Source organism: Candida oxycetoniae (assembly GCF_023343755.2).
Source record: "Candida oxycetoniae strain CBS 10844 chromosome Unknown scaffold2, whole genome shotgun sequence".
Taxonomy (NCBI): Eukaryota; Fungi; Ascomycota; class Pichiomycetes; order Serinales; family Debaryomycetaceae; genus Lodderomyces; species Lodderomyces oxycetoniae.
Window position 1 is genome coordinate 505,601 of NW_026055369.1, and position 16,414 is coordinate 522,014.

Sequence of the window (16,414 nt, forward strand, 5' to 3'; positions counted from 1 at the left end):
GGAGAAAAAAAGCAAAAAAAAAAAAACTAAAAGGGACGACTTTATAATTAACGACTTTACTAGAATGCAATTTTTAACACAATCGTCGAAACACGACTTTAAATCGCGACATTAATAAAATGTTTATCAATATACGACGACATAATACTTCTGCTAGAAAAGTGATGTCGTCCTGTTGCATTTTTTTTTTTTTTCTTGCTCTTCTATAAAACAACTGTACTTTGCAATAGCCAAGACTCCAAAGTTTCTTTTAATCTACATCCTAACTATCGAGCAGAGCGAAATGGTGGAGCAATACATAATAACTTTCCCTTGTTTTTCTTGTTAGAACTAATCAGTAGCAAATAGACTGAGAAAGGTGTCACAACATTTTGGTCCTGACTGTATGATATATGGTTTCAACATGAAACGATATTTTCTATTTACCAAGTCATTTCTCGGTTAAAGTGAAATAGCTGCAAAAGAAAAGAAAAATAAAAAAAAGATAATAAAGTGAAAAAGTTGAACGACTTTGGTAGGCCAGTTGTCTAAACCTTAATCAAACTATTTCATTAAGTTTTGAAAAAAATAATAAAGAAGAAACGAAATGAAGGACTTTTTAATGAATATGTAAGTAGAAAGAGACTCATAATTTGTAACAAGCTACTTTAACTAGTTCCACTCTCCTTTACCCACCTCTTTGACCTTACACATAAACACATACAGACGCACACTAGAGAGAAGAGTTTTTTTTTTTTTTTCATTTATCAACATTAACAAGCTTTTGATATTCCGCTTATTCACTTTAACTGTCGCTACCACTACTGATCCCCCTCCCCCCCTGCTGATGTCACTACTGCTGCCGCTGCTGCTGCCGCTGCTGTTGTTGCTGCTGTTGCTAATGAGCCAGCTAAGTGCTGCTGGCCAAAAAAGGTCACCATCCCATCCTATCGTCAAGTATCTCATCAACGGGGTTACCAAACCGTCATTTAAAGCATTCATATATGCATATCTCTACTTGGTTTTGCCAAAAATCCTTGGACGAGTTATCAGTGCTTTCAAAAAACACCAGTATGGCAAAATATTACCACGTGTAAAAAAGACGCTTGTCAATGCATTGCACCCAAGAAAGTTCCCCATATTTGCGGCGAGTTTGGTTGCGGGAATCAACATACTTGAACCTATAATTTATGGATTGTTAAAAAGGAATAAAATTCTTTTCAAGACACCAACGTCAAGGATATTTTTATCAACGTTGGTGTCAACCTTGGCCTCAGCATTAGTGACGTTTCCATTATATCAAAATCACATTGTTGCCCGGGAAAGATACAATTCTTTGGACTTGACGTTATTAGTTGCTACCAGAGCAATGGACACTGCATTTTCATCGACATTATCAAAAATTACACCCCCGGGTATTGCAAAGTACGGAGATGGTATGTTGTTTGTTGTTAGCTGCACACTTATCATGTTCTGTTGGTTTTTCTACCCTGAAAGATTACCACCGCTGTATGGTAAGTGGATCACATCGGCTGCAAATATGGATCCTGACTTTATTGAAGTTTTGAGATTGGTAAGAAACAAAAAGTTGATATATGGAGAGCACGGTCCTTACGAAGATTATTTGCGTCCATACTTTGAGAAATATGGTCGAGACCCCAAGGGTGGTAACACTTTTTCAAATCAACCAATAGCGTGTGAAGCAGTTCATGCATTCAAGTGCAAAAGTTGTGAAATACACGCACTATGGCGCTTTTGGAGAGGGTTCAAGTTTGCAATGACAGTTTACACTCCTTTGAATTTGTTGATGTTGTTATTTAAACTGAAAGTTAAGATATCACGTAGATTGGTTCGTGCCATAAAGTCATCAATACGTTCATCCTGTTTTTTGGGCGCTTATATAGGTTTCTATTGGTATGCCGTTTGTCTTGCGAGAACCAGATTATTTCCTAAATTGTTTCCAAATATCCCAAGAACGCGGTTCGATGACACCATATGCCCTACTGCGGGAGCTGTTATGTGCGGGTTTTCATCATTTATTGAAACACCACAAAGAAGAAAAGAATTGGCCCTTTTTGTAGCACCAAGAGGTTTAGGAACTTTGATTCCGTCAGAACCTTCAAAGGAAAACTTGAGAATCGAAAGCATAATTTTTTCAATAAGTTTAGCTATATTAGTTGCCTATTCAAAGAACAAAACATCAAGTGTTCGAGGAATTTTCGGTAAAGGTCTTGAACAAGTTTTCCACATAAAAAGCTACACTTGATCTTGATCAAAACTCAAGAGACAATACTTTTATTTTACCCACCTATTGGAGATAATATATATATATATATATACATACACACCTCTCTTATAGACTTACTTTTATACAAGAGATCGTATGTTGATGTATGTATGTATGTATATATATATATATATATATTCACCACCTGGTAGCGGCCGATCCTTTTTGGTAGCGGTTTGTCCATTTTTTTTTGCTTCTCATTTTTCTCCATATATTCAATAAGAGATTAATATCAAGCCGCCGTATGGTAACATAATTAGGTAGTTGGAGAGATGATATGCTGGAAAACGAGTCAGACGAAGATATAGAGCATCAAATTGAATTTGAGTTTGCCATACCGCGGAAAAACAACGTGAGAGACTTTGCGGAAGTACACAATGACATTGCATCTTTGTTAAATTTATCGGCCCGAGATGAGTTTTTGCAATTTGTATTCAAGACCATTGTGACGCTATGTGACCCATATACACAACCAGAGGAAACCGAGAAATGTATATTGAGTGTTGGGTGTATTTCGGATTTGTTAATTTCGATTGTTTATACATCGTATACTGAGTTGAACGTTGGTGCTTCTGATTTGGTGACTGAATCGATCAAGTTTGAAATATCCACCACTTTTTTCCATTTACTTCAATTGATACATACGAAACTAAACGTCACTGATGAAATACGGTTACGATTTGTTGACAATGGAGAGGAAAATTGGCAAAGCCGTGTTAAGGAATGGACACCCGTTGTAGCCAACACATTTACTCTCGGTTTATTGTACTCAATGGCGTGTGTACTTGTTATGTCTATTCAAAAGTTATTCACGCCGAAAAGGGGTGACTATAATCTTGCAATGAACCCTTATTTGCATTATTTTTTAAAACTCTGGAAAAGCCATACCAATGTTATTTTACTTGGACTTGAAATTGATCGCAGAATTGAATTCGAAAATCACGAAAGAAACGAAGAAAAAGAAACACCAGAAATTATTGTATCTGCATTAAAGGGTTCAAGCTCAATAAGGTACGTTCTTGCATGGGTAATCAATCAAAATCCATCGCTGTCTAGTGAAGAAGACTCCAGTGTACAAGAGAGTAAACTATGTCATGATTTGGAGAATGAGCCTATATTCAATTTTATCCAGCCTTTAGCGAGAAAGACCATAAATGGGGGTGCTATTCTGGTAGATATGAGGCTCATCACTATCGGCTTATTGATTTTATATTCAGGCACTTCGTTTGTTAGTGAAAGTTATACGGAAAAGAGGGAGGAGCAAGAGAAGGAGAAGGACGAGAGGGAGGAAAAAGATGAGTCAGAATCTAAGGTACAAAGACAAATCAATAGATCAAAACCTTTAGCTGAAATAGGAGACTTATTAGTGGATCTAGAATATGCTGATAGGTTTGATGAAGATATCAAATACATGTTGGAATACGATCTTGATGACGATGACGATGACGATGACGGTGACGATGACAATGAAGATGAAGATGAGGATGAAGAAGGCGCAGATGATGAAAGTACATGCAACAAAACCAGTCACGAAGAGAAATCTCTTGCCGTTGGTGATGGGCATGATTCCGATACGGAACAAGCATTATCAAATGAGAATGTTGATATACAGTTTGATGAATTTGGACGTGATTGGAGGGATATACCGCGGGGCGAAAATGCCAAATTCAAGCAACATTTTCTAGATAAATTCAAGGAATACGATGTGTTGTCTAATAAGAGTGATTCCGATGATTTCTTTACTTCTTGGAAAGAGTTACACGATGTTTTTGACTTTCTTTGCGTAACGAGCATCGAAGGAAATGCCGATGCTGAGAGGCTTTTAGGACAAACGGCAGTAAACACTATAGCCAAGTGTGTGATGGAATATAAAAAATCCAACAAAGGTGAGAAATTGGGTAACGTGGAGGATGTGATGCCGGAAGTGATTCACTCGTATTGGTCATCTCCTGCTCCAGAGGAGTTTGTGAAAGTTGTACAAGAGAGTAACAAATCAATTATTCCAATTTTCAGCATTACACATTTCGAACTTATATTCCAAACTAACTCGAGACTTGCGAGAGCAATGATGGATGAAATGTTGATGTGCGAGGGTCATAGAAGGATGCTAATATGGTATCTAACACATGAAGTGAACCTTTCAAATCTTCTCATTGATTATGTTTTCCAGCTAGCAGCTGGGCTTCGGGGACGACCTGAAAATAGTGCACCGTATGAATTTTCGAGACAAGGAGATTCGCTTATCTTAAGTGAAGTCGAGCTACTGATGTTGCTTAATGAATTTTTCACTAATAGCGCCTTTTATTTATCAGCAGATAAAGGCTTGGAAATAGATGGCGGGTATGAAGTGATTTTGGCTGAGTCAATTGCCAAAAAAATTATGACCCTTCTTTGTCTTATGATCAATCAGTTAGTAAAGCTCAAAATTATCAGGTTGGAAGCCTCCTCTGGAAAAGATGACATTCATGATTATAACGCTGAATTACTGCTGCTTTTGATTCGTTGGATAGGGAAAGTTCCAGATGCTAGACAATTGTATTTTAAAATAAAAAATGCAAATAACGAACCATTACAAGTGGAAACGGCGAATCGACTTGCCAGTGAAGCTATTTCTCTTGAAGACGAACGAAAATTATTTGCCATATATGAAGATATGAGTTCAGAAAGTATAAGTGATGATTTGGATTCAAACGCGCGTCACAAAAACATACTTGCCTCATTCACCAAACGAATGGAATCAAATTTGTCAATTGTTCTCGGTAAAGAAAGAGAAGGACTGAAGGATTTGGAACGCATAGAGCGAGATTTTCGATTTTTCTTTGATAATTTCAATTTGTTTGGTAAAATTGAAAACTTTGTTGAAGCCTTATTTAGACGGTTTGAAGCGGTCATCACATCTGGTGATCCTGCAGCAGGTGTTGAAACGACATTCATTTCATCAAAGGCCAATGAAGAGAAAGCAGATACAGAAGCTGAGTTCAGCTTTGATTTCCTCAATGGAGAAGGACAATTTGAAGAAAGACCTACAAAGGAAAAGCCAATGATGCAGAAATCCAAGTCAAGGAAAACATAGCTTATATATGTAAGATATAGTGAAAAGAGAAAGTAAAAAAGGGTAGATAAAGGATAATAAAACGATGAAAATGATTAAACCTCTCATTTTGAGCCCAACCCCCTACTAACAAGGTAACACCCCCACGTTTCATCATGGAGACCAAACATTTTCAATGTTTTTCTGACTCTATCACTTTTTCTTTTTCTTTTTTTTTTATTCATTGCGTTTTCTGACTCCTTTGCAAAAGTGTGGATCAAAGAGAATCAAAAACCATTCTAGAAAAAAAACAAAAAAACAAGGGAGTTTTTCAATATAAAGCCGAGATAATTACGATTAACTCAGCTCTTTAAATGTTTAGCAAAGCTATCAAGTCGCAAACCTTAAGATCCACAATCATGTCAGCCAAGAGGTTCAATTCTTCAATTACACCAGTATGTTGAGCAATTACCTTCAGGAATGGAAACAAAACCATTAAAAGGAAAAGAAATGTAGAACTAACCTTTGCTCTCTAGGTGAGAACTTCACAAGCACCTCCACCCGCTGCTTCATACTCCCAAGCTATCAAAGTCAATGGTACGTAAAAAAAAAACCCACAAAGAAACTAGCAAGGACTGATCCGTGGGCTCACTAGATCCATATCCTACCAATTTGCACGGCAATAAAAGATAAATAAGAGCAAGAAACTAACCAATGTATCACACCAAACACAGGTTTCATTTACGTCTCTGGCCAAATTCCATACACCCCCGAAAACAAGCCATTACCACAATCAGCAACAATCCAAGACCATGCAGAACAAGTTATACAAAATGTTGCCGCTATATTAGAAGCTTCCAACTCATCATTAAACCACATTGTCAAGGCCAATATCTTTTTAACTGATATGGGGGCACAATTTGGTGAGTTTAATAAAGTTTATGGGAAATATTTCTCTGAACATAAGCCAGCTAGATCGTGTGTTGCGGTTAAAGAGTTGCCATTGGGAGTTCCTTTAGAAATGGAAGTTATTGCTGTTGAAAGAGACGATACTAAATTATAGAACAGTCAAAGGATAGTGTCGATAGTGTCGGTGACAGATAGTGTCGAAGTAAAAAAAAAAAATAACACTTGCTTATAATTCTTGCCGTAGAATCAAAAATGCATTTCTGCAACCTTGAGTAATTTGATAAAATCTCTAGAGAATATCCATAGGTTGTAAGTAGATAAGACATGGGCTAAGATAGGGAAAGACAGCAGGAGCGTCAAACAAAGAAACTGGAACCTATTTAATTATCGGTCAGTGAAGCTACCAATTGTCAAAGCATCAGATAGATGAATATCTCCACTATCGAGCAGAGCGAGATAGTGGAGAGGCACTGACTAGTGAGGGTAGCACTGACTAGTGAGAGAAGTACTGACTAGTGAGAGCAGCACTGACTAGTGACACCATTTCCACTATTTCGCTCTGGTCGATAGTGGAGCACTTCTTCTTCTTCTCCTCCAATACGAATTGCTGTTATGACCACATAATGTAAAATAAGTTACCAAGATAATTCAATTTGAGAAAAAAGCGTTTTATCAAAAGTGACACTCTGATTTCCAACTTTATATTGTACGAGTTTAAATAAAAAAGACTTTTTACAGTAATGATAATAGTAGTTACAAATTCGTGCTCTTTTTTTTTTAGCGCAAATTGTAGCTTCAACTCAATTCTCAATAAACATTACCTTCAACATCACATCTCCATACCCAGCTAGGTAAAGAGCGCCCGGTTTAGCAACTAGGTAAACCTCAAATATAGTGATATAAATTTACTAACAAAAGTTATTATGTTTCATTATTAAGTACTGCATATACCTTACTGACTTTTCTCTGTTGATATAAAAAAAAACAATGAACCGTCACATAAGGTCACGTGTAACCAATTAGGAAATTAAAAAGAAAAATGCATCAGTACCTTCATACAAAACGCTCCCCAATATGGACCTCTATACAGTTAGTTACAATATACTAATTAATTTTTTTTTTTTTTTTCAATGAGGGAGGATTTTGAATAGGTGTGAAGAAAATTTCAATATTTTCAAAGAATTCTATACCCAATAAGATCTCCTAATACACCAAATCAACAATGGCTCAACGTGTAACTTATAGAAGAAGAAATCCATGTATGTCTTTTTTAATCTATACTGCGTTCCCGAGTTATCAACTAAACTTGGAAAGGAGAGAAGTGTGGAGTGGGATGAGAAGAGAATGGTATTTAGGAAGAGAGGACTATATGGAAATGCAATGCACATAACCTCAAACTGGAGTGTCCATGTGAATGAGTTTATTAGCATATATTTATATGCATATATTGTCATTATCCACCTTGATAACACGCAACATTCAATTTGTGATTGTTTGGAACTGGGTAGTTTCTGTTAACCATCACGATTTGAAATGGGCTTTTCCCAAAAAGATATAGTTTTACCTACTTTCCGATGCCTTCTCTTCCTCCGTGATTTGGTTATAAACCACAAAGCGTTGCATACTAACAAATTAATATAGATAACACCAAGTCAAACAAGATCAAGGTTGTTAAGACCCCAGGTGGTAAATTAGTTGCTCAGCACGTTAAAAAAGCTGCTTCAAGAGTTAAATGTGGTGACTGTGGATCCGCTTTGGCTGGTATCTCAACTTTGAGACCAAGAGAGTATGCTCAAGTTTCAAGAACTCACAAAACCGTTCAAAGAGCTTATGGTGGTTCAAGATGTGCCAACTGTGTCAAAGAAAGAATTGTCAGAGCCTTTTTGATTGAAGAACAAAAGATTGTTAAGAGAGTGTTGAAAGAGCAGGAAGACAAGGAGAAGAAAGCTTCTACTAAAAAACTCGGTAAAAAATAAGTCAGACGAAGGGAGGTATAGTTAGCAGCATGACTTTTTTTTGAATGTACAATATATTTTTTTGGAAAAAATCAAGATTGAATTTTTGACTGTTATTGGGATATCCTTTTATCCTACCTCTCTCAAGTGTTTGTTTTTCTCTTTGTGAGAAACTGGCACAATTACACAAGTAGTATTTAATCTCTTTTAAATTTGATGAGTTTGTGAAAGTGTGAGTTTTTTTTTTTACAATAAATTTTGTGTATATGGCCACACAGAAGAATCACTTACTTTATTCTCGTTGCCTAATAAATTTTGAACGGATTTGACTTGAATGAACGATTCACAGCAAAATCAGCACATGATGGATGAATCCAACCAAGTTTCAATCCGATTCTGCTCTTGATCTTTCAAATCGTTATTAATATGCTAGTGAAGACAAACTGTGTTTAATATATAAAAAACATAAAAAGGTTAAGTCAGCATTGCGTCAAACCCTTGAAACTATACAAAATCTCAACAGCTTAACAGGAGAGATCCAATTACTGACTAAGCTCTGGTCGACTGAACGTATTCGGGAGTCGTGCGACCATCGTCTAAATTTTGAGAGATAAGAGATCGCCTCTTGACCGTGTTTTTTTTTATTTATTTACTTGCTATATTTGGTTCTTTTCGCAACATTTGCAATCAAAGAGAGAGACTAGACTATATGTGCATGATTAGTATTTCTTTTTTTCTTCTCTTGTTTTCTTATCAGTAAAAGAATACAAATCTCGGGATATTACTCATTTATTTTTTTTTTGAGATATTCTGTGTAATGGGAAACAGGTATGGGTATAAGAATGGTGATTACGGATATATAATGTATACCGAAGATCTAGGATATTAGTACTTTCTCTTTTTATACTGTTTTCTCTTTGACAAGCAACGACCCTTTTTTTTTTCGTTGAACTAACTCATTATGGAAAAGGCAGTACTTAAGAACTATATCGATAGTGGCGGTTATATTCCTCCCAAGAAAACCTCAGTTATGAAACTGGAGTTGCCAAAATACCACCCTTCACTAATAGTTGAAGATAAACAGACTGATGTCACTAAATTGAAAAGGTGTGGATGTTCAGGGACTCACTGTGTCAAAAATGCCCCTGAATGGATTCCCAGGGCCAAGCATTAATCCAATTGCATTATAAAAGTTGTGAGCCCCAAAAGAAAAAAAATACAAAAAAAACCAAACACACTATCGAGTGGAGCAACACTGTTTAGCAACACGGATATATATAGAGTAAGACTTGGAGGATACATTATTTTGTCAATATAAATGTTATTGCATTTTGCTAAGAAAACATTGTTTCTGGTAAACTATTAGTCGATGCAATCGTATTATATGGTGATGTCGTTGTCTAATGTGTAAGCAAGATTGTGTAGTTGATAGAACTTGAAAACTTTGGTTCTTTTTTTGTTTTCTTTTTGTTTTGTAAACTTATTCTGAGCTTGTTCTCTACAACCTTGTAAAAATTTATTAAAGAATTCCTTTGCTGACTAGAGGAGCCCAATTAAATATCAGTACTCGTTGATTTTTAATCAAACTCATTATATAAATAATACTGCTCCCATACATTTTGACTTTGAGTTGCTCTACAAATCAGTAGCCAGAGCATAACACACCTCTGAGAACAAGTGATGAAATTTCTGTTTACAGAATATCAAATATATATATCAATGGGTATAGACCAACTTAAACTGTTTTGATCCATCAGCTTCTGACCTCGCTGCTGGGCGCAGCAACAGGAACTTCTTGATTACTAGAACTAGCGCCATTAGAACTATTAGCATCCTTTGCCAATTGTTCTCTTTTCCAAAACCTGGTTAGTAAATCTCCATAATTTTGAAGATCCTCCACACTGATCATTAATTTGAAATCCAACAACAATAAAAATTGTAGTTCCAAGTAATTCAACTCTTCCAAGGGCAAGCCTCCGACTTTGGCATATCTCAAATTCTTGTAAAAGATATCCAGAAAGAACTTGGATGACACTGTTATACCACTTATTATTAAACGATGTATGTTGTATGAGTCCATGACAAATAATTGTTCCGTTTCCAAAGATGAGGAATTACCGCCGTTGTCGTCGTTGCTATCACCCTTGTAGTCTCCATTCTGCACGCCATTGTGATCTGCTTTCACTTTTTTATTGAAATTATTAGCCTTTTTGGCAATTCTATCAAAGTATACTAAGAGCGATAAAAACACTTCATTAGTAACTGGACAATACTTTAGAACACGAGATAAGTATGCATGTAGGGATATACCAGGAACATTTGTGCCATGGAAGGCTAAAACATTTGCTAGGTACTTGTTTTTCATCTCGTCATCTTCATCATCATCATCCTGATCGTCATGATCTTCATACTCCATACCATCTTCGCTGTGCACACGAACCATGATATTGTCATCCAGACGATTGTTGTCATTACTATCGTTTTGATCAACTTCTATTTTATCTTCATCTATAATCGATCCTTGCTCCTGCTCTAGCTGTTTCTTCCTCTTTTGTGCTTTTCTTAATTTTCTCTCTTCTTTAATCTTTTGTCTAATGGCAATAGTATTTTCAAAATGGTTAGGGTGCAATTTATCGTTGGCTTCAATTATCTTGGTGAGTAGACAAGATAACATGACAATCAAGTCGTTTACTGGAAAATCAACAATATTTAAATGCTCTACGTTTGACCCGCTTTCGGCAGATTTCCTATTAAGCTCCCGTAAAAATTCGCTATAAGTCATGTAGTGATCTGGCTCAGGTTGCACATAAGGTGATTGTGAATGTTGAGACTGTTGTAGTGTCTGCTGCTGCTGCTGCTTCTGTTGTTGTTGTTGTTGTTGTTGTTGTTGTTGTTGTTGTTGTTGTTGTTGTTGTTGCTGCTTCTGTTGTTGTTGTTGTTGTTGTTGTTGTTGTTGCTGTTGTTGTTGCTGCTTCTGTTGTTGCTGTTCTTGTTGTTGCTGCTGCTGTTCTTGTTGTTGTTGTTGTTGCTGATGCAGTTGTTCATGGTTCTCAAAATAGAAGGAAGTGGTACCAAGTGAATCACTCGTATCCTTACGTTCCCCATCACTACTATTATTCTGAATACCGCTTGTCTGGTTTGATATTTCCGTTGAGTGTCTACTTAAAGCAGGTGATGAAGACGTTGTATGTGGTTGTTTATCATTAGACAATAACTGATAAAGTCTACTGACGGTAGGCGCCGTTCGCTGCTGCTCCTTCGTACCATAAACGTTATTTGGATAATGGCGTGTGGGAAATGAATTGGGCATCCTTTGCTGATCAGATAATGAATTTGAATTTGAATATGCATTTGAATTTGTTGGATGTACCGTTGGCGGAAGAAATTGATTAGGGATGGAAAATGCTGCTTCATTTAACAGCTGAGAAGGCTGATTGAATGTAGCGGATGATGATGATAATGTGCATGAGGGTCTGCTTGGCACTGCGGTATCCGTGTGAAGCGTCGTAGTTGGCAATGCATGTGGCATTGCATTTGGTCTGAAACTCGACGAAGAAGCTACACCGTGACGATCGCTTAACGAAGGTCCAGGTGGTTGTGTGACAAAGCTGTGTGTTGTTGGCAACGAAGCCTTATATGAATGGTTCGACGTGTATGATGAGCAGACTGCAGTTGGGGTGTTATGCGTTGATGGGATATAGTTGTAAGAATTTTGTACTATAGGAATCCGTTGGGGGAACGGGCCCGGATACCTTTGTAGATCATTTTCGAGGTGGCCATTATTAGTAGAATCATTGTTGTATTCGACTCCCGACAAAACATTTAATTCCTCGGTTGAATGGGTGGTATCGGTGTTGTTGTTGTTGTTGTTGTTGTTGTTGTTGTTGTTGTTGTTGTTGTTATTATTCTGCTGGTTTTGTGGGCGAGGTTTTGTGGATGACAATAGTGTCTTTGTCAAATTTGACATTTGTGGTTTGGAAGCAGAAGATGTAGTTGGTCCTGACAAGGTGTTAGACTGATTTAGCTGTTGCGTATACATATTTTGGGATTGCTCGCTGTGTGACTTAGGGTCTATAAATGAATTGGAGTTCACCACTGCGGAAGTTTCGTTGCTGTTTTTGTTGTTGTCGCTGTCGTTGTCAAAGTAGTTTAAAGACATTATGGTACCAATATCCTATATTAGCATGAGCCTTTTTTTTTTGTTTAATAATAGTATCAATGTTAGACTTTCTGTCCCGTAGTTTTTTGTGTGTGATGATGTATTATTATGTCGTCGTTTGATTGCCAAGTAAACACACACACCACGACTTCAGGTTCTAGTTAGTCAAACAAAACTTTCTTTTGCTTTGTAATATTCTTAGCGGATTTTGACCTTTAGTGTAAATATTTGAAATAATTGGTATCTCGGAGTTGATATGTTTTAGAAGCGTATGGGATAAGATCCAAGACAGATATGGTGTGTGTGTGTGTGTGTGTGTGTGTGTGTATGTGTATATGTGTGCGTGAGTTTTCCTTACTTTAAATGAAAGTTTTAAATAGATGGATTGTTATTAACTATTATTGCAATTTTTATGCTGGGCCAATTTCATGTATATATTAGAATTAGTTGAGACAACATTCGCTGTATTTAGAGATGAACAAAACTAACTACTAGTGCAGTGGAAGAGACAACACAATGAAAGATCTGACTTCTAGTACAGTGGCAGAGACAACACAATGAGAAAACTGACTTCTAGTACAGTGGTAGAGACAACAAGATGACAAAACTCTGATGATTTGGATCCTTAAAATATGTAATGTTCTTCGATAGAGATTAGTCCATAAAAGCTAAATAGCCTATATATACTTTTCGTCATTGCAAAAAATTCAAACTTTTGCCAGATGGTTTTTATGTCATGAATGACCTTTTCACAGTTTTACCCTCCTGTCTTGACAATACCTCTAAGCCGTCATCTCACCTTTTATCTAAAAAAAAATTAAATAAGTACATTGGTGACAAGAGTGTCAAGCTTTTTTGGATTTGAATTGGCGCATTGAATCAAAAAGAAGGATATCAGTGAACCTTTTTAGTCACTCAAGGCCGCTGGATATCTCATCCCAAAAAAGAAATCTAAAAGACTAACAGAAAAAATAAAAACGATAAATCATGCACATGGACAAAACGAACCGAGTAAACACTTGGAGACTATCGAGCAAAGCGAGATAGTCTATATCTAATTGGATACTAGACAATTTTGAGTGCTCCACTATCGAGCAAAGCGAGATGGTCTATATCTAATTGGATACTAGACAATTTTGAGTGCTCCACTATCGAGCAAAGCGAGATAGTCTATACCTAATTGGATACTAGACAATCTTAAGTATATTTGCAAGTGCTCCACTATCTTGTTCTGCTCGATAGTATCTATTTACAAGTGCTCCACTATCTCGCTCTGCTCGATAGTGAAGCATTTCGCTCTGCTCGATAGTGGAGAGTATCGTTTTGCACCCAAGATAATTTTACTTTTGGCTTTTTCCGACTCTCTCCGCCTTAAACAAATTAGGAGAGAGGAAAAAAAAAAAAAGAATAGGGCAAAGCCAAACCACCAAATTTGTCGAAAATCAAAACCGAGTAATTTTGTTTTTCCACCAGTACAACAAAAGATGTCAACGGCTTCTAAAGTCACGCTAGGGGCATCCATAGCTTTTGCTGTAGGGGCTTTTGTATTTATAAATTATTCGCAGCAAACAGAAAGAGCGGCATTACGTCAAGGACCAATAAAGGACGCTGAGCGAATTCAGGCAAAGAGGGAAAAATCGAAAAAGCAAAAAGCTAATGAAGCTGAACATAAAGAACAAATTGAATTAAAAGCAAAGTATTTGGAAATACAGCCCTTAAATAGTGAGATCATTCGTGGTACCGATGAACTGAGTAAATAGTTAGAAAAAGAAAAAGAAAAAGAAAAGAGTTTGTTAATGAATCAAAATGTACGTGTTCTTGGAGACACCAGGAAGTTGAAAAATAGAATAAACTAAACGTTTATTCCGAGTTCCTCTGATGTACTATGATGCACTGTATTGGTAATCTTTATATTGTTATACGAATGCCGACCTCCTTTGGTAAAAACGGTCCTTATTTGACTTATCAAAATCAAATTTTTTTGCAGAATCCTACAAGTCTTGCTTCTTGTAGACTCGCCAAAACGGGTTGTCATTTTAAGAAGATATTTGAATCTTTGGAATCAGACCAAGACTTCTGATTCTATGCATTCGATATTTTGATTTAAAAACAAGAAGAAAAATGAAAGGGAAAAAAAACCGAAAAAAAAATTTGTTCCCTGTGTGGGACTTGGTAGCAAAGGATTGTAAAAATGCTTCAACTGGTCTAACACATCAGAAAGAGAGAGAGGGGAGTTGCCAGGCCCAACAATTTACGAAAATCAATAAACTCTCCATATATATACATATATATATATTAATATTTATATTTATATTTATATTTATATTAAATATATCACTTTTCTATTTAAACAATTTCTTACTTTCTTTTTTGTATATGTATGATATATATCGACAGCTGGGTAACAATGTATTAATGCCGGTTTTCGAGGAACTATGATGACGAACTCTCCTCCATTTTGCCAACTATACTTTCCTCATGAACTTGGTGTCCACCTGCCAGTTTTTTACTCTTTTTTGCATAATTCATCGGCTCCTCCATTATAATGAAGTTAGCTTTAACGGGATATTCGAATTTGTTCTGAACTGTTTTCCTACGACTACTATTACTATTATTATTATTATTGTTATTGTTGTTGTTTTCATTTGCTGAAAAATTGCTCTGTAGAGGTGTCTTTGACTCCTTTTGTTCACTATGCGGTACGGCTTCGTAGTTTTGACTTGTATGATTTGTGTATTGTGTATCGCTCAACAGCGGAGATGAGGGAGTAACTTTCGGGCGAGAAGGCGAATATTGAGATACGGAATGTGCAGAATCTGTTTTTATTTGATATTCATCGCAGTTACCATTCACCGGATCAACATATTTATTCTCCAAGTCATAGTGTGCTGAAATAGGCGGCGTTGGCGTGCTCAGCGAGTTGTCAATAGCAGAAGAAGGCTCAACACTTGGTTCTCTTGTTGGTGAAAAAGGTGAGTCCAGACTCGAAGTGAACTGTTCCGAGACTGCTCGCTTATGAATTCTTTCTCGTGCGGTTTGCATGCCATTTTCAACTATTTTATTATTTCCGTTGCCATGCTCATTCATACCTACAAGAATACTAGCTGCTTCCAATAGTTGCACTTGTTGGTGTTTTGAAATGAGTAATTTCTTGGTGACATTCCATTCGGGAGTGTGTTCCCATAAATGCTTGGCTAATGACGAGATATGCTTATACCCCTTCCCGCATGCCTCACATCTTAACTCTTCCTTCACTCTTCCTGTTTCCCCTTCGCTGATTCTACGCGCAACAAATTCCCTTGAGAGTTTGGGCACTGGTTGTGACGATAGTGGAGGTGATGCAATTGCCGATAGGGTGTCATTAGACTGATATTTTGTGTGTCCTTGTTGGTGCAGTGTCATAGGTAGAGTCGTGGCATCATTACTATGCTGGGGATTTGCTTGTTGGTACTGCCGAGTGCCAGAAGGAAGGTCTTCGTAGTTTTGTTGAAAGGATGTAGATAGTTGAGATGTTTTTTCATCATGCAAAGACAAGGAAGGATGCTGATTCTTGTAAGGGATTGTGTATGGGGTTGTGTTTGAATTCCTCCTATTATAATTATACTGATGCGTGCTGGTCGTCATTCCTTCCACTCTTTTGTCTTGAATTTTAACTGGATTCTCCCCCAACACTGATAGAAAGCTGTATCTTTTTAAGAAAAACTGTCTGCTTGTTCGGTTTATATTGTATAGACCATCAAGGCGAAATAAATTATGATTTTATTTTCTGCTTTTTTCGGAAAACTTTTTGTCTTTAACTTTATTAATTGAAGGAGAGAATGTATATATGGTGGTAAATATTGTGTCAAAGGTATTCAGGGTCTCGTCTCTCTCTCTCTCTCTCTCTTGGTATCTGCGTAATAAACGAGAGTGTGTGTCGTGCTATAGATAAAGAAGAAATTCAATGAATAATTTCTAGAATATTGAACAAATGTATAGTTATTACTTTATTTCATTACAAGTAAGAGTTTTTTTTTTTTTTAAATTTTTTTTTTAAATTTTTTTTTAATTTTTTTTTTTTTTTTTTTTTTTTTTTTTTTTTTTTTTTTTTTTTT

General features: G+C 36.5%; 8 protein-coding genes across 8 annotated transcripts; 6 read left to right on the plus strand and 2 right to left on the minus strand. All coding sequences in view use genetic code 12, as the record gives it.

The window, feature by feature from the left end:
• Window positions 1–880: 880 nt before the first annotated feature.
• Window positions 881–2,245, plus strand: KGF56_001489 (uncharacterized protein; the record flags this gene model as incomplete). Its single annotated transcript, XM_049322616.1, has 1 exon — window positions 881–2,245. One exon carries the CDS (start codon window positions 881–883, stop codon window positions 2,243–2,245), a length of 1,365 nt encoding a protein of 454 aa, XP_049181626.1.
• A 117-nt stretch (window positions 2,246–2,362) lies between these two features.
• On the plus strand, window positions 2,363–5,339 carry KGF56_001490 (CCR4-NOT core subunit; the record flags this gene model as incomplete). Its single annotated transcript, XM_049322618.1, has 2 exons — window positions 2,363–2,378; window positions 2,527–5,339. 2 exons carry the CDS (start codon window positions 2,363–2,365, stop codon window positions 5,337–5,339), a joined length of 2,829 nt encoding a protein of 942 aa, XP_049181627.1.
• A 377-nt stretch (window positions 5,340–5,716) lies between these two features.
• On the plus strand, window positions 5,717–6,360 carry MMD1 (isoleucine biosynthesis protein; the record flags this gene model as incomplete). The annotated part of the gene is made up of 3 exons (XM_049322619.1): window positions 5,717–5,752; window positions 5,834–5,894; window positions 6,032–6,360. 3 exons carry the CDS (start codon window positions 5,717–5,719, stop codon window positions 6,358–6,360), a joined length of 426 nt encoding a protein of 141 aa, XP_049181628.1.
• Window positions 6,361–7,428: 1,068 nt separating this feature from the next.
• On the plus strand, window positions 7,429–8,182 carry KGF56_001492 (60S ribosomal protein eL34; the record flags this gene model as incomplete). The annotated part of the gene is made up of 2 exons (XM_049322620.1): window positions 7,429–7,465; window positions 7,848–8,182. The coding sequence occupies 2 exons, from the start codon at window positions 7,429–7,431 to the stop codon at window positions 8,180–8,182; spliced, it is 372 nt and encodes a 123-aa protein (XP_049181629.1).
• Window positions 8,183–9,122: 940 nt separating this feature from the next.
• KGF56_001493 (uncharacterized protein) lies at window positions 9,123–9,335 on the plus strand (the record flags this gene model as incomplete). The annotated part of the gene is made up of 1 exon (XM_049322621.1): window positions 9,123–9,335. The coding sequence occupies one exon, from the start codon at window positions 9,123–9,125 to the stop codon at window positions 9,333–9,335; it is 213 nt and encodes a 70-aa protein (XP_049181630.1).
• Window positions 9,336–9,914: 579 nt separating this feature from the next.
• On the minus strand, window positions 9,915–12,320 carry PCL7 (Pcl7p; the record flags this gene model as incomplete). The annotated part of the gene is made up of 1 exon (XM_049322622.1): window positions 9,915–12,320. One exon carries the CDS (start codon window positions 12,318–12,320, stop codon window positions 9,915–9,917), a length of 2,406 nt encoding a protein of 801 aa, XP_049181631.1.
• Window positions 12,321–13,804: 1,484 nt separating this feature from the next.
• Window positions 13,805–14,080, plus strand: KGF56_001495 (uncharacterized protein; the record flags this gene model as incomplete). Its single annotated transcript, XM_049322623.1, has 1 exon — window positions 13,805–14,080. One exon carries the CDS (start codon window positions 13,805–13,807, stop codon window positions 14,078–14,080), a length of 276 nt encoding a protein of 91 aa, XP_049181632.1.
• A 673-nt stretch (window positions 14,081–14,753) lies between these two features.
• KGF56_001496 (uncharacterized protein) lies at window positions 14,754–15,944 on the minus strand (the record flags this gene model as incomplete). Its single annotated transcript, XM_049322624.1, has 1 exon — window positions 14,754–15,944. One exon carries the CDS (start codon window positions 15,942–15,944, stop codon window positions 14,754–14,756), a length of 1,191 nt encoding a protein of 396 aa, XP_049181633.1.
• Between the last annotated feature and the right edge of the window lie 470 nt (window positions 15,945–16,414).